The 18,852-nt window shown below is 38.9% G+C and overlaps 1 protein-coding gene across 1 annotated transcript in view; it reads right to left on the minus strand.

Annotated features, from left to right (window-relative positions):
- The window catches only part of LOC144792094 (putative cation-transporting ATPase 13A4), a 506,631-nt gene that overhangs the window by 420,083 nt on the left and 67,696 nt on the right, over positions 1-18,852 (minus strand). The window contains 2 exon segments of the mRNA XM_078666960.1: positions 13,355-13,489; positions 14,179-14,248. Coding sequence (XP_078523086.1) covers positions 13,355-13,489; positions 14,179-14,248 — 205 coding nt within the window.

Here is an 18,852-nt window from a genome sequence, read left to right on the forward strand (position 1 = left end):
TCATTGCTATAGGTATTTAATGAAGGATCCATCCCTATTTGGTTAACTGACACAATATTGACTTCAATTTTTTCTTGACGCTAATATCTCATACAAAAATATCAACTACATATATTTACCATTAAAAGTACACAAATATCAATAAAAAATAGCGTTGTTGAAAAAATCAAAGTAACGAATATCGAATACCAAAATATTGCAAAACTTATACATTGAATTTAACATATTGAAACTCACGATATCGACAACATAAATATTAGTAAAAAAATCTAATAAATATCTAAACATAAAATACACAGCTTCAAATATATATGGAAATCTACTAAAACATACCACACATAAAATAATTTCAATTGAACAAAAGAAAACATATAAAAAAATGTGTCGCATTTATATTTTAAAATATAAATGATTAGCAAATAAGCAAAAACACCCATATTTATCAATTAAAAACTTTTTTACAAATAACATTTACTACCATTAAAAACACAGTACACATATATCAAAGACAAATATCTAATGTTCAAACATATTAAAATATGTATATGACTTAACATATACACATGTAATATGAAATACTCCTTTTATTAAATAATAGATTTGTTCACTAAACACACACATACCTGCCAAAATAATTAAACAGATGCCATAACAACCAATAAAATTAAAGTATAAACATCAAAAACCAAGAGAAACATTCAGCTAATTAAAACAACAATATAAAATAAGCCAATTAATTATCAAAAAAATTACCTCACAACTTAAAAAGATTGTAAAAAGACAAAACTCTGCAGGATTGCTTCCCCAAATGAAGATCATGAAAAACTCTACATCAAAAAAAACCTGAACACAAAGGAAGTACAAAATCTAATATATCTAAACAACGCTCTTACTGAACTTAAAAAATGCGAAATGTACTAAATTATATAAATAAGCTAGAGGCATATGTAGGAAGGCTTTTGCGGTTCGAAATCGTCGGGATTCGCAGAATTCCGGCGTTTGCGAATCGCAAACGGCCTTTTGGTATGTAGGTGCCACATATCAAAATAAGGAATCCCAAAAATTGCGATTGCTTATTTTGTTCAAGCATTTAAGGAATCGCAATTTTGCGATTCCTTAAATGCTATGTAGGGGTGCCTTAGACATTGCGATTTTGGCCTAAGGAATCGCAAAATACCACCTGCTCCAAGTAGATGGTATTTTGCGATTATCTGTCACAATGCATTTTTTTTAAAAATTCAAAGTGCCATGTGGCGCACAGACATGCCCTTAGGGCATGTATGTGTGCCACATGTACTTACAGGCACATTCCAGGGGTGCAAAAGGTGTCCTTTGGAGACCCTGGCATCCTTGGAATTGCGATTCTCAAATTGCGATTTTCTCATAGAAAATCACAATTTGAGAATGTATCCCTATTCATTCCTATGTGCCTCTTGGCCCATAGGAATGAATGGAACACTCATTCCTTAATTGCGATTCGCAATTTACTAATCGCAATTAAGGAATTTAAGAGATTCGCAAAAAAATTAAGATTTTTTACCTACATTTCATTTTGCGATTCTCAAATAGCGAGTCCTTAAAAATCGCTATTTGAGAATCGCAAAATGTGAATTACCTACATATGCCCCTAAATGCCCATTTTTTCTCGTTTCTACAGATATAAACACCTTAAACTAACAAACCTAACCATAGAGAAACACTGCAGAGAAAATAAACATCATATTATCAACACAAGAAAATAAACAAATCATTTATTAAACAAAGTATGACCACTAATTAATTTTGAAATGTAGCTAACTAATCTGCAAAACAAAATGTCTTAACAAATAAAACTAATAAACAATTTCTGACTTTTTCCATTCTTCTACAGACTTCATCAACTGCAAAAAATCAAATTACTTTAAATAAACAGAAATATCCACCTAAAATAGTAAATATTTTTTAAAATAAACAAAATAAAAGCATTTAACCACCACCTGCCCTCAACTAAACTAAACCTTAATAACATTTAACTCTGAATAATACATATATTCCGCCGCCCAACAGGTCCAAACAGCAACGTGAAAGCAAGAAAAATCAACAAATAATTTTAATTAAAATACAAGCCTAACATATCTGTAAGTATTTAAAGAAATACAAATGTATCAGTGTAAGTACAGCCATTGCATTTACACATTTATATTTACAGTATAACCCAGAAAATGACAGAAGGGACTAAAGTCATATCCTCTCAAAAAGGGAATATTTTTCTCTGTTACATGTGCTATGCACTTACAGCCAGGAAAGAACATCTTCTAACCATATTAATTGGAAATATACCAAATACTACTCTAATTCCCGCAATGGGAGGCAACAACTAGGGAAACTACAGTGATAAGCACGAGTTCCCAACAAGCAAGTACTCAAATGTAAAAATATCTTAACCCATGTTCCAGAGCACGTTACTGGCCAGTTCCCTGCCATCCCAACACTGAAATAACTAATAGTCTGAACCCAAAAATCCACCAGCCCAACATCAGCAGCCGCAAAAACACTTAGGGCATCATTACGATGGGACCGCCATTGTAACGGTATGCGGCGGTCCCACCATGGTGATTAGGATGCCACCGCCACAGTGGCGGTGGAATCTTGCATATATTACATTGTAGCGGGCAGAGCTGTAAGCAGCACTAGCCACAATGCAACATACGTATGTTGGGCATTGGCATGCACAACGTGACAGGCACCGTGCAGTGCCTACCATCTAGTGCATGCCAATGTTTAAAGTGCAGCCCCCTCCCCCTTCCCCCCTGGGGATCCGCAACGGGCCCCCAAAGATGACACTGCATGCCTTTCCATGGCGGATTCTCTGCCATGGAAAGCCAGGCATACTAATATGGATGGCAGTGCCTGCAAGGCACCACCACCATATTGACTCCCTTTTCCGCCCGGCCAGCAATCCGACTGGTGGAAAAGCGGCACACGGTCTTTCCATCTACTGCGGTGCCCCTTGCCATACTAATATGGCGAGGGTGAACCGGGGTCATTTGGCAGGTGGATCGCCACTGCCAGCCCGGTGGCAGCGATCCACCCACCATCCATATAGACCCTTAAAGGGACCCATTAGGCTGGCAGGCGATCTTCAGTCCGCCCGCCACCCTAGCGGTGTTGGGACAAGCTGCCAGCGGTGCCGCGGTCTCGCACCACTAATTAGGATGCGACCGCAACCCTGGTGGGCGCAGCACCTGCAGCAATGCCCAAAATATATGTTGCGCACTGCCATGCAAAACGTGGCAGGCACCACGCGGTTCCTGCCCCCATGTGAATGGCAATGAGGGGGGTACCATAGTTACCCCCCAAGCATAGCCCCCCCATCCTCAGACCCCCCAGACCCCCAGGGGGCCAGCAACGGGCCCACAAAGCAATTTCCGCTAGCCTTTCCATGGTGGCAAAGACGCCATGGAAAGGCCTTCACATCACACCATCCTAATATGGATGACGTGGCTGCTAGGCACCGCCACCATATTAGAGGCCAATTCTGCCCTGCCGGCAATCGGAACAATTGCCAGCCAGCTGAAAAGGGGTGGACACACTTTGCATCCGCCGCAAAATACCCCAGCATTGTAATATGGCGGGGAGTTTCACTCGATACAATGTTGTGGCGGTTGCCACCACCGGCACGGCAGTGGTGAACATCACGACATCCTAATGTGCCCCTTAGAGTAGTATAACTACTATCTAAATATATAATTACAAAGAACGATTCCTTCTTTATGACAACAAAAGTCATGAAAAAAGCATTATTGTCTTTGTAACCCCTACTAATATAAAAAATCTGGTACAATGCGAAACATGAATGACGGATGAGACATTTAAAATATGCCCCAACCTTTTGACCAACTATGCACACTAATGAATAATCTACAACTTAAAGAATACTCCTACACAAATTAAAGAATTAACTAATATTTTCTACCCTCAAAAAATAATCATCGACTTCGAACATCTAATGATACAAGCTATTTTATAAATGTACCCAAACATAGCAATACAAGCCTGCTACTAAAAGTCTACCTTTAGTGTAGAATAAATAGTAGTTTTGCCTATCAAATAAAAAAATTTGCTCTAGGTTTTATTTACACCACTACAAACTACTAATAGAAAGCCTCTTCCATCAAACAAATGAAATAAAATTACCCCCTTCCCTGAAATACACATGGTTAGGGAGACTACACAGATCAGGAAACAGACGACAACCAAATGTCCGCATTCCATAGTAGAATATGTAAGACAGTACCCTAGCCCAACAATCTAAAACTAAATATGCACTGAAAGGATGGCATAACACATTCCAATCTACTTTAGAAAGAACACAGCCAACCATAGACAAAGTACTGAAAACTATACCAAAAGAACAAAGCTCTCAGGAATATACACTAGACCAATCTGTAACTAAAATGGGCCCCAAACTTACTAAACAGACCAAAACAATGTATGAACATTTGCAACATAAAACAAGACTATACCCAAACACCAAGTGCTGGAATAACTTGAAACAATAGCAAAATCAATACTTTAAATTAATTACGTACACAGAAACTATCTACCACAATATCGAAGACATACTCAACTTTTTTAAACATTTTGAATATATTTATTATGTCAAAAATAAAATACTATTTTAACCATAATAATTGACATGTAATATAACTAAAATTAAAACATGTTTTACTATCAATGAACTGAACTAACTAAAAAATTTAACCAAGTAAATAAACCATCAAATAGATTAATGTCACATAAATTAGTACATAAAGGGTCTAATTACAATGTAATTCGGAGTTGCCTGTGACTGACACCGATTCAGGGAAGGAACCACCCCCAGAACAGCTTCTATTGAAAAATAGAAGTCTGTAAACATCCCTGCACCATTTGGCAGACATTGTGTGGTGCCTGCAACATGGTGCAGGGATGTTTAGGGGGCATCATAGGTGCCCCCCAAGCCAAACTGCAGAGTGCCAGGGGGAAGGTAGCACTGCTAGGGGCCCCCAAAGTTAGTTTCCAACAGCCAATTTATGTTGGAAAGGCCATCATAGATTGACTGTTGGTAACAGACATCATAATCCCAATGGCATAAATGCAATCCTTAAAGGATTATGGTGCAGTTCTGACTGACCATCGGAACTGAGTCGGAGTCCCCGCCTGTTTAAACTCCCGCCGTCATCCTAAAGTGGTGGTCGGAGAGGAATGAGACTTTGTGTAAATCCCTGCACCGTGTGCCAGGCATGGTGCAGGGATTTAACCCTAGGCGGCGGAGGAAAGGGGGCCCTACTAGGGGCCCCCAAGTTGCTTACTGACAGGCTTTCTCTGTCGAAAAGCCAAACATCGAAAGCCTGTCGGAAACTGACATCATAATCCCTATGGCGGAAATGCCGTACGTAAGGCATTATGTGACGCATTCCGAGTGGTAGACGGGCACTTTGAGCCTAGCAGAAGCCAGTCGGTTTGACCGGCCGGTTTAAACTCTGACCGCCTTCTTTGTAATAAAGTGGTCGGACTTTAAACCATGCAGGTCGGTCCGAAAGTTTCCGACCTGTGGTAGAAGGCTTTCCTACCGAAATCCAAATCAGCTCCTCTTTGTTTAACAAAGATATGTAACCCTACGGCTAGAGCGGTTGACCTCAAATGTGGGTTACCGGGTTCGAGTCTCGGCAGGGTCACACAACATCCTGTGATTCTGGGCAAGTCTCTAAATCTCCCAGTGCCTAATCACATTGAATGTGTCCGTCTGTATTGAAACTGGTGTTCATATAAAGCGCTCTGATACCCAATTTCTCGGGTCTAGTTTGCGTTATATAAAACTCCTCAAAATAAAAAAATAAACATTTTATATACACCAATCTTTTGTATTATATACTATAATAAAGCATACGTAACACAAAATTCAACACACTACAATTAAAACTACATTCACAAAAATTCCTATACACTAAATATTCATAACCCAATCTAAATAAATTCAGGGAAAGTGCTAGACACTAAACCTTAAAAATTACTATTTTTTCTCCAATATCACCAAATTCAGGGAGAGGGTTGGACGCTAAACCCTACAAATTAAATATTTCTACTTCAATATAACTATATTTAGGGAAAGTGCTGGACATTGAACCCTACAAATTTAATCTTCGGTGCCTGCCACATGGTGCAGGGATGTTTAGGGTGGCACCATAGGTGCCCACCAGGCACGTAGCAGAGGGTCAGTGTGGAAGGGGGCCAAGGTAAGTCACTTTCTTACACCCTTTGCATTTCGGAAAGAAAGGCTGTCTGAAAGTGCCATCATAATCCTGACAGCAGAGCTGAGGCTGGCTCCGCCGTCATTATGGGATAATGTTGGCTTGGATCCTTAGGAAGCCCAGCAGAATCACTCGCAGGTTTCCCGCCAACCTCCGTCATCATAATAGAGCGGTCAGAGTGAAATCAACGATGTCAGGAGCAAAGCCTCTGACAGCTGGTCGGTGGCTTTCCACCCGACATCGTAATGGGGCCTTTAATATTTTAATTTTAAAAAACATATCTTAAAGATTTAGGGGCCCATTAGCATAGCGGGCGGATCGCCACTGCCATCCCGGCGGTGGCTATCCGCTCGCCAAATGACCCATCTTTTCCCCTCGCCATATTAGCATTGCAAGGGGCTCCGCAGTGGACGGAAAGACTGTCCGCAGCTTTTTTGCAAGTCGGAATCCTGGCCAGGCGGAAAAGCCCTCCAATATGGTGGCGGTGCCTTTCACGCAACGGCATCCATATTAGGAAGTGCCATTTTTAGGGCCTTTCCATGGCGGAGACTCCGCCATGGAAAGCCATGCAGAGTTCTCTTTGGTGGCCCATTGCAGGTCCCCAGTGGGGTGGGGGGGTTGGGGGGCTGCACTTGAGGGTACCCATGGTACCCCCCAACATTGAAAGACACAAGGTGGCAGGCACCGCGCAGTGCCTGTCAAGTTGTGCATGCCAATGCACAACATGCATATATTGCATTGTTGCGGGTGCTGCTTACAGCACCGCCCGCCGCAATGTAATATATGAGGGATGCCACCACCACTGTGACTGCGGCATCTTAATTGTCATGGCGGGACCGTCGCACCCCTGGAGTTCTGTTCCGTTTGCCGTTACATGGCGGGCCGACAAAATCCACCCGCCATCGTAATGGACCCCTTAAAATTCTAAATTAATAATCTGATATTATAACTTTATGATTTAAAAAAATATATACAAAAATACATTTCAGTTACAAATTCCACAACAGAAAAACACTATTGAAATTCAACTATAAACATATGACGTTTTTAAAAAAAGCATTAATTTTATTAAAATAATACAAAAAATATGTTCCTCAAATGTATCAAAGGCAAACATATACATACAATTTTTCTGAATGTAAACAAAAATATAAAATATAAAAAACAATAACAAAATTAAAAAAACTATTTGTAGCAATGTTTTACACTTTCTAAATATTTTACATATTCATACATTGCCCAACAATATCTCCTACAAATACTACAACCAAGTACTTAGCATTTCTAAATTCTACTATTTTATTAAATCATCTTAAATTATTAAAATTATACCTTTAATTTTTTTTTAAATATGTAAAAAACTAAACATTTCAGAACAAATGTATTAAATATTTTTTTTATAACAGATACAAAAATATATTTTTGTTTAATTACTCCCCACCAATAACCTCTCAGAATCCAATATTCGACTACTAAATATTTTCATATTCTAAAAATCTTACATAAATAATAAAAATTCCTTAAAAATTATATGAAATATGAAAGTCATTTTTAAATTACTTCCCGCTACTAAAACTATTACCATTTTAAAATGTATATACATTAATAAATACAATAATATAACAGATTTAATTATACAAAATATTTGTTGTTTTTAATTATACTCTCCACCAATATCACGCTACTAAAAATATATTAAAAAAAAGTAATTATATTATTATTAATAACATTTTAGTGAGAATACAATACAAACATTACTTTAAAACATAATTTAAATTACATCAATTTTTTATGAAAATAAAAATATTTAAACATTTAAAATACCATTGAAAAAAGAAATACATATTTTTTACAACTCAAATTTTAACACTGATATTTTTAAAATCAATATTTTAATCTAAACCTATTTTTGATATTTTAAACATCAATATTACTTACCTCGATAGTTTGCTATCACAATATTCTTCACTCGATCATAATGTCACTCAACAATTTGATAGCCTGTCTCAACACCTTACTATTCACATGATAAAAAGGCACCTAAATAGACTCCCCCATCTCCCTACCTCGAAACAAGCATGAAAGTAAAGCCCTGGTCTGTAATGGACATGAATAACAGGAAGGTATCTGTGCCACATTGTGTTAATTAGCAAGTCACAAGGGAAGCCTCAGCAGCCATTCATTACCTGGAAAGGTGAAGGATGGCCCACAAAACCAAAAGGCAATTCAAAAACACGGATACACCAGCCAAGCAAGAAGAGGTACACCAGTTTCAGAGGGTCATATCTGTTCCCCCACCAAATGAGAGGATGCCAGGACCTCCTGGGCCGTGCTGTAGCAATATCTGAGGTACCGGACCACCTGCAACCGGGACGAAGAGTACAGGTAGACTCAGAGAACCACCTGTATGATTTTCAATGTTTTTTTCTATTTTTCCCCCATAGAATTCTATTGTACAAAACTAGGAGTTATTTTCCTAATGTAAAAAGTACTTACCTGTGTATGTAGTTCTTGGTCTTAAAAATGATATAAAAATCAATGATATTTTTACAAACTGTTCTTGGATTTATTTTTGAGTCTGTCTCATTTATTGACTCTGTGAGCATAACAAATGCTTCGCACTATCCTCTGATAAGCCTAACTCCTCACCCACACTTCTACAACTAGAGCTCATTAGTATTGTCTGCTTTTGCCTCTGTGTACCAATATAGGACACACTGGACTCTCTATAAAGTGTACGTCATTTTAGTACACTATATTGAGAGCCAGCTTCCTACTCATAGTTTTTTTCAAACATAATAAAATATTGGCATTTTCAGATCATCGTCCACAGCATAGAGTTCTGCTAATAAGTGCAAAAATATACAGCAGTCAGATCCAGTTTTTCTAGAAACAGAACATCACATCCTGCCAGACAAACTGATAGACTAGAAGATCTGAAGTCTGAATGGAATTCACAAAACATTACTAAATCATAGAGCTTTATTTATTCTCTTTGTTTAGAGATTAGATTTGTAATAATACATAAAATGTGAAGAACTCATTGAAAAAAATAAATAAATCTAAATCTGAAAATTTACTTGCTTGTAAGAGTGCAGATTTCCTAATTTTAAGAATTTGTAAAGTGTTGTAAAGTACTCTTGAAAACCTGGATCATGGAAAGGTTTCCACTAGTGCTTCTAGAAATGTTTTGAGAACTTCTGCTCGCATGCAGACGGTGGGATTTCTGCATGCTTAATTGTGCATACGGTACAAATGCACCGGACAAGTTATTTGGATCTCACCACTGAGAAAATATATTCGCTTTGGGGAATACCCATTTCTCAAGCCATGACAGAAGTGATTCTCCAAAAATTTCCAAGGCCTACTGGTGAGGAGCTCACAAAGGGAGGTCCATGCGCTTGGGATCGGAATTTACTAGATATCCCTGTTAGCGACAGCGGCCTCGGAACCGAACACAGAATGAGAGAAAGGAAATTCTGTGCCGCACTGAAGCAACTAGTATATTTACCCCCGCATCTTGGATCTCAAATAACAGAGGCAATCCTGTCTCTCACCTCACTCTGCTCTGCTCTTTGGTGGGCTGGACTCAGATCCTGGAGCTGGGTCCCCCATTCCTCTACGGTTTGGGAGGAGGAAAGCTGATTTCGTTGAACCCACCGTATCGTTGATCTTTGTCAATGGAGACATCCTCGACAGGGATATAATGCCTCAGTTGCTGTCTCCCTCTCGTGGGACCATCGCTCGAGGGTAGGAGAGGTCAGAGACACAGAGAAGTGCTCCGCCTGTGCTGAAACTTTCTTGGCAGTGCTGAGGCCCTGGTCACAGGGATTTCTCTTTTTGTGTAGGTCCTGGAAGGTTGGTAGGGCTGATCTCATCCCCTTGCTTTTTTTTTTATTTTAGTTTATTTAAAAAATAGTAACCACCTGTTGAACTGTAGCTCTTTGTAGAGGTATTTTGATATTGGATACTATATAATATTCACTGCCTACTGCTAATCTCATCCCATGATGCTATGCAGGGCCTTTGGTTGGGAGTTTTTTTGCCAATAACTGTGCTTGGGGTGGTCCTAAGAGTATGGGACTACCACCCAATAGTAGATGTGCTTTTTGTTTTCAAGACATCTGTGTGGTACTCCCCCTAGGTTAGGGAGGATCCCAAAACCATCACCTCTCTCACTGCTTGCTAATTTTCCAGTTTCACTTTTGTGAAAGTACTATATGCTCTTTAGCATATAAAGATAGAGATACTTATTTTATCATAACTGGCACTTAGCAGGATGCCATTAACAATTATTTTGCAAGTCTTTCACAGTGCAGCCAAGTACACAGTGTCATCAGCTACGCTACGCAGTACTATGTGTACTACGTGAAGTTTAAAGTATACTACGTGAAACTATGTGTAGTGCTGCTACACAAACTACGCCCAGTTTACTCCACACATGATAGAGGCTCAATCCTTGACCTAGTCATTTCTAAGGTCGAATCAATTTAACTCTATACGATCCTACGATATGATTGGCCTGACCATCACATCATCACCGTCTTCATCAACAAAACAGTAAAAGTTAACTCTGCTCAACCCACGAGAACTTCAATATGGAAGAAGAACCTAAAAAATATTGGTGCTGACCTAATCACAACCTCCAGCACCAACATCCTTCTTTCTCCAGTGGGACTATCTGATGTTCAAGATCTTACCAACCAATACTTCCACTCCATGAGCATGATATTAGACAAGGTAGCCCCCCCTACAATTGAAGAGAGTCACCACGAAAGACTCAAAACCCTGGTACGATGGAAGACTGAATAAGGACAAATGATCCCTAAGATCAATTGAACGAAGATGGAGATCCGCACCATCCGCAAACCACCTCAAGCTGCTAAGAACGAAGAGAAACTCCTACTACAGAAAGATCAGATGATCTAAAGCAGACTTTTTCAGTAATCAATTAGACCAAGCCAAGAATCGTCCCAAAAACTATTCAGTGTAAGGGTGCACATCACCCCCCCCCCCCACGCCAACACAGGCACACGACCCAATTGTGAAGCATTTGCCTCCTTCTTCACTATGAAGACCAAAACATAATGAAGGACCTACTCAATTATTTAATAACGCACACTGACACACACATGGACACTTAATCATCCCTCCCAGGAGTCCCAACCAGAGGTTCACCAAAGTTCGACCTTACAAATAATGCGTCCTGGTCCTCCTTCATCGCTTACGGTGAAGACTCTATACTCAAAATGCTCATGGCTTTGAATCCCACCAATCACTTCACAGACCATGCATAAAAGACTTCATTCCATTGCTACGGCCTCTATGGACCAAGATTATAAATACCTCTCTCCTTCAAGGAATCATCCCTGAAATCTGGGAAGGTATCCCCATCCTAAAGAAGCTAACGGTTGACCCCGCAGACTTAAATAATTACCGCCCAATATCCACATGCCTACTGTGGCCAATCTCTTAGATAAATGTGTACACATTCAGCTTTGCAAACACATAGATCATTTCAACCTTCTCAAATAATACCAATCCTGCTTCCGGGCAGGGCACAGTACCGAATCAGCCATGACCCACAAAATAGATGATGCACTACACATCCTTGACCAAAAAAAGCCTGTTTGGTAATCTTGCTTGACCTCTCTTCGGCTTTTGACACCGTCAAACATGACAACTTGCTAGACCTACTGAAACACAGAATGGGATTATCTAGAGCTGTTCTAAATTGGTTCACCTTGTTCCTGCAAAACAGATCTAAACGATTCAAGGTTAATCATTCCCTGTCCAAACCCGTCCCAGTCACTTTAGGAGTCCCACAGGGATCATCCCTCTCTCCTACACTTTTTAATGTATTCATGGAACCACTCACCAAAATTATCAACTCCTCTAACGTACAGTATCATATGTACGCAGATAATAAACAACTATATTTAAAGATCCACTCACTAGAAGACCTTAAATCTCTCAACTCAATGCTAGGAAAAACTCAGACCTGGCTGCCCGAAAACAATCTAAAACTAAATACCCTCAAAACTGAATTCCTCCTAATCGCTCCTCCCTCCCAAGTAACCATGATCCAAGACTGGCTGAAACATCTAACAGCACTCAACTGCCAACCTCTTATTATCGACTCATTTAAATCGCTGACAGTAACTCTGGACAGAAATCTAAATATGCAGGAACACATCAGCGTCGCAACAAAAGGAGCACATTTTAAGATGAACACCTTGAGAAAACTAAAACCCTTCCTGCTCGCAAAGGACTTTAAAGTGGCAATTCAAGCACTAGTTATCCCCAGAGTAGAATATGGGAGTGTCTCTCTTTGTGGTCTTCCCAGATCCTCGACGGCCCCTCTAAGAGCTTGAATCAACACAGCAGCTAGACTTATTACTGACTCCAAAAGAAACTCTCACATCTACCCAGACCTCAGATGGCTTTTGAAGCCGGAATTCAACTAAAAATCGCATTGCATGTTTGATGCATAAATCCAGACATCACAACACTCCTAGCTATCTGGCACATAAACTGGTGCCTTCATGTGGTAACAGATCCTCCAGAAGTGCCAGTAACCTTTTACTGAAACCCCAAAGATTCATCAAGAATAAAACAAACAACTGAGCATTCTCGGGGATGGCACCCAGGATTTGGAATGCACTACCCCCAGAAACTAGACAGAATTCCTCTACTGCATCTTTCAAAAAAGAAGTGAGATCCCTTCTCATGTCTAAATTCACATGAGCTATGTTTATATGTGGTTATACGATTTTTGAATTGTATGGAACATTTTGTTATTCGCTATATGCCTATTTGCCTGTTTGTTTCCTATACTGACCTTGTAAAGCGCTCTGATACCCCCAAGGGTCTTGTTCGTGCTATATAAAACCTTCAAAACAAAATAAACAATCCAGAATGTTAACATTGCTATTTCTGTGTGTGTTACCTGTGGGTTACCTGATCTGTGTCAGAGTATTAAAGCTGTCTGTAGTCATGAACATAATGGTATTAGTTTAAAATACATTTCCCCAAGGATAGGACCCACATGTGAATGAAATCCACTTGGCCAAGACACTCACCTTTCTGAGATCATGCACCGTGACACCGATGGATATGATTGTGAGTGCCAATATTGCTAATGAATATTCATAGTAAGCGTAGGCCACCCAGAGGATGGTGCTGGCAGCTTGAAACCAATAGAATGGATTTAAGACCTGCAACAAATGCATAACATGGGTTAAGTTTCTGTGATCAATGCATATCTCATATTAATTATGCCTCCACCTTTGATTGCTCTCTCATCTTGTACCATTCTGATTTTGTCAATTAATCAATCAATAAATTAGTCAATCAATCAATCAATCAATCAATCAGGGGTTTGTAAAGCATGGCTACTCGCCAGTAAGGGCCTCAAGGCATTGAGCTTTGTGACAAAAAAATGTGTCGGATCATGTTAAAAATCCCTTACAGCACAGATGGGAAAACGTCAAGTTTCTTTATCAGAAAAACTAGACACAGTGCTCTTGTTTTACTGGTGTGATATTTCCTAGAAAAGCAAGTATGCACAGCTATTTTCACATATGCAGGCTTTGCTCAGATACAATTAAAGTGAAATTTGACAAAATTGTTAACATTGCACCACGCTGAAGTTATTACATTGTACAATCTTCTTAGGCTTTGGTGTGTAACCTAGCGTAAGTGTGGACGTCTTAGTGCATGGTCTTGATTTTTAAAAGTATAATTCCACTTATGGTCATTATGTCAATAAAGAGACCCCCTCTTAGAAGGAGTTTCACAAGAGGTGTTATCTTTTCATGCAGTATACATTCATCAGTATACTTTGTAATTATACAATGTGCTTTAACATTCAAATAACACCCCTTTCTCCCCAGCACAAGCATACCTCCTTGAAAAGTAGTTTCCAAATGGGGATGATGTCCACTTCAATGGTATTTGGCCCACAGATCTTTTCCCTAAAATAGATTGTTGATTGACAGTGTTAATCTCTTCAACCAATTCTTCAATTCCAGACTCAGTATGCTAACAAAGGCAGGTCCACTAACACTCAGACACTTTCCTATTACACGTTTTAAGCAGGTAACACATGTGGAGCAAATCTGCCAAAGCTTTGGATTTTTTGTATCTTTTGGGCTTAAGGCTCCTTTGGGTATTACAGACGGGCACTACGTTGACTAACGTGGTACTCAATTAACCATCACAACAATTCACAGGGAGCGTAGAAGTAGGTGAATTTTCTCATTTGCATGGTGGTGGTCCTGACTTTCTATGATGATGCTTCCATGTGAGCTCATCTGCAACTGTAGGTAGGAGGACACAATCCAAGCCAGACCATCAAGGAGGGGCACGTGGAGTAGACACAGAATGTATGATTGGGTTCGAGGAAGGCACTGTTGTGGACTATGCTAAGTTGAGAAACAAACTATTATATTGTTACAGCCTATTGAGCAAGAAGAAGATTAGAAGATTCTATCTGATGGCCTCTCATTAAAATGTATGAAGAAAAATCTAATAAAATAAATATATTATTTAATGTGTATTTGAAAATTAATGGAATATACTTTACTCTGTTGAAATCCTTACTCTTTGTAATACAGATTTTTAAACACTGCTTAATTTTTCTAAATAAATTGTCATTCTGAGTACTGTCAATGGGGAGAAACACGCTTTGTAGCTTGCTTTCAAATGACCTCTTCCAAACTGCTTCCTTGTCCCTACATAATTTGCTCTACACCTCTGCAATATAGCTGTTGCTGTGCATTGCTTTATGGAATTGGTAACACCCAACTCTTTGCGCTGGAATAAACACAGATTCGGACACTGGTCTGAACACTGCAGGTCTGCATCGAGAACCTGCAATTCCAGACCTTTGAGTATCCTTGTGGCCTGTCCTCTGTGATGAGGCTATGGATAGTTGGCGTGCCCAAGGATTCTTTTAGCAGAGTGAGACTTTGAGCGGTGCCCGTGTCAAGGAAAATCAAAAGTTCAATAAGCTTAAGTCCCACAGGTGGCATGGAATTGCTCATGGTTGTTGTTAGCTTCCAATACATATTCTGTGGTCCAGTACAACATTTTGAAGCGCAAATTGTACAATTCCACACAATTCAAGTAATTAATAAACACAACGCACAGACTCCATGGATTAGTTACGTAGACATTTCTTTATTCATCTATTTCTGTCTTCTTAAAAATGATTTTCATTTAATGCAAACTGCAATCACTTTCATTTAAGGCAAACTGCAAACACAGGCCCTGCAGTAGCAGGCCTGAAACAGCTTTGAAAGGCTACTTGTGTGGGTGGCACAATGAGTGCTGCAGGCCCACTAGTAGCATTTGAAGTACAGGCCCTGGGTATATGGTATACCATTTTAAAAGGGGCACCAGTCTCCCAACAATATGCCAATCAGATAAACACCAATGGTGTCATGTTATGGGGAGAAACACATCCACTTTAGCTCTCATCAGCAGTGGTAGAGTGCTCAAAGTCCTAAGGCCAACAAATAGTATCAGCAGAAATGGAAGGCAAAAGGCTAACCATTGGGGGAAATGCCATTCTAAGGATGATAGGTCTAACTCAGAGGCACTGTCCTGCTACATGACTGGCCTCCACAAACCAAGAATCCAGGTAGATGTCCTTGGCTCAGGCCACTACTAAGATATGCATCCTGAGGCTTTGGAGGACTCCCACTTGCCCTACTCCGCAGGACTAGTTCTGTGAGTTGCTCCATGTGTCCGCCTGTGAGCGAATCATAGCCAGACTTTCCGACCATTATCATAATTTCATAGACACTTGGGAGCTCTTTCTTCAAAAGACCTGACCATGACCCACCTCTACATGGCCTCCTCTACACCAGGGTCTTTTTTTTAACAGATGACCCCCACACACTTGCACAATCTGCCGTTCTTTGCCCATACCTGTCTTGGCCCTTCCTTTCACCCCCTATATTCGTCACATGCCCATTGTGCTCCCTTTCCCCTATTTTCTACACCCTGTGGGCTATTGCCCTAGATTATGCCAAACGTGAATCCCACAAATCTAAAAAATCTTGGAGAAGCTCCTCAATTCATAACAGGTTGCTTATTTGGAGAAGTATAAACTGCTTGATCCATCTCAATTTGGTTTCAGAACCAATCTTGGGACAGAAACTGCATTAGTCTCAGCTGTCAATAATATCAGATCTGTGGTTGATACAGGGCAGGCTGCAGCATTGATCCTTTTTGATTAATGATTTATGAATAGTTATTGCATATGCTAAACAGAAGGGAAACTGTTTTCTACAAACATAAGAGTCTTTTACAAGCAAGAAACGTGCAGCAGAACACGCAATCTATCTTACCTCTGTAATATGATCAAATTGAAATTTCAAGAATTCAATTCCATTTCTATTTTGATTTTTCACAAAATCAACATTTTTCCCCATTGCTCTATTCACTAAACCTTCTTCTACATTCAGATTACGCTTCAAAATTACCCGACAGATTAAACATACATCTAATTTTTTTTCTAAGCCAGCAGTTTTTGATACAGACTTTTCTAAAGAATACAATTTAGTCTGTAGATTTTCTAAAAGAAGAATTCTTATTCCTTGATGCTCTATTTTATCAATAGCTTCAATATGAACTATTTCTTGATTTTCTAATTTCATAAGCTCTCTATTAGACTCTAGGCATTAAGCAAACAATAGAATTGTTTTCTTTCATTTTCTTGTACATTTCCAATACTTCCCAAAGATTTCTTAGTGTCTTTATGTAGAAGAGTTTTAAACACTGGTTCTCCTTTTACAGGGGTTAGTTGTAGCAGATCTCCAAATACATTGAAATGTTTTCCTCCAAAGAGAACGTTGTAATCTGTTTTAATACCTGTTGCATTATTAAGTGTACAAAAGCAAGCATTAAGTTTAAGACCATGCTCACCTCATCAATATTTAAAAGTTTCATTTTCTTCAGCACTCTTGACACTTCATAAGAAGCTTCTCCAGACAGCTTCTGATATTCTAATGTATTATCATGCTCAACTTGTAACATCAGTAATCTATGCAAAGTAACTCATTTAACATTGTGTAATCCAGTTGGAGCTGTTACCACCCAACATAAATGTGAACCAGTAGTATTTTTAAGATAACTGGTCAAAACTTTAATTAAAAAACATTTACCTGTCCCATCTTGACCACTGATGTACATCAGAAGAGCTTTCAAAGATGAACACACACATTCTTTTTTTTCATGCAACAAACCATGTTCTATCCGTTCTCTCACTTGTACATATATTTCTTTCTGTTCAACATTTAGTTGTTCTTATAAGCTTTTCAATGTAATATTCTACTTGTCTGCTTGTTGCATTGTAATTTCGACTTTATGCATAGCAATCGCTGCTTCATTTTCCAGTATTGTTTGTCCAAGAGGATCTTGACTACATGGACCACTACTTTGGCTACCTTGAGAACTTTCATTAGCTATTTCAGCTGTAATAGTCTTTTCCTGTTCAACTTCATCATTCAACATTTTTAAATATGTAGGGAAAATTGTACATGCAATGTTATCTTTACATGCATTAAAAGAATCTTCGTAGCATTCAAAGTTTCCAGTAATTCACTTTTGCTATGCCATCGTTTAAATAGGTGGAGAAGTGCTAAATAGTAAAACTCTCGCTTTTCTGGAGTTTCACAACTGAGTTTCTTGTGGTTTATAGGATTACCCTTTGCATGTTTTACTAAACAATCATGACAGCCAACTACTGCATATTTTCCTTCTTTTAAGTTCTGTTTAACATTTCTTTTGAAACTGTAATGTTGAAGTTCTTCATACAGACATAGCTGTTCCAGATGTTGACTCCTTTTCGGATAGTATGAGTCCAACATATTTGTTTTAAGAATGTCTGTACTGTCTGGTTCATTTGCTGCTAATTCTTCAATTTCTTCAAATGATTTCAACACTCTATTTCGTTTGCAGACAAGACCTAAACTTGCCCAAATGATTCCTTGTGACTTTGAATATTGAACTTGAAGAGCACAAGCAGTCTGAACATTCATACGATCCAATTTCTCAGTGGGAAAGCATTTTCAAAGTAAAGCTATACAATGTTTTGCCAAGGCTTTTCTCTTGTGCAATTTCTTCCCACATTTGTTTCATTTCTTTTTTTTCTGATTTTGTTATGTACGATGTAACATAACATGCAACATCAATTAAGTTATCTGCAACATACTGGATGTCCATGTTCGCATTCTACATTTTTAAAATGACTGGATTGTAGTCATTGATATACTTTTACACTTCTGTTCTTTTTAAGTTGTAGGTATTCTTTGGAGATTTCCGAGTTATTGTGAGCCTTACAGAAGAAAAAAAAAGAAGGTACTCTTTCTTTACAAATGACTGGACGTGGAAAACCAAACCGACAATTTTCCTTTAGACTTGTATTTTGTTCTGCAGTATTTTACACAACGGTGAGTTTGAAAACATAAAACTTGCTATCTCAAACTTTTATCTCCTTCTTCTCTTGGAGTCTCACATATCACATACTGTACGATGAAAGACAATGCTGTTTCATCAGAATCAGTTCCAA

This window comes from Lissotriton helveticus, chromosome 11, assembly GCF_964261635.1.
Source record: "Lissotriton helveticus chromosome 11, aLisHel1.1, whole genome shotgun sequence".
NCBI classification, from domain to species: Eukaryota; Metazoa; Chordata; class Amphibia; order Caudata; family Salamandridae; genus Lissotriton; species Lissotriton helveticus.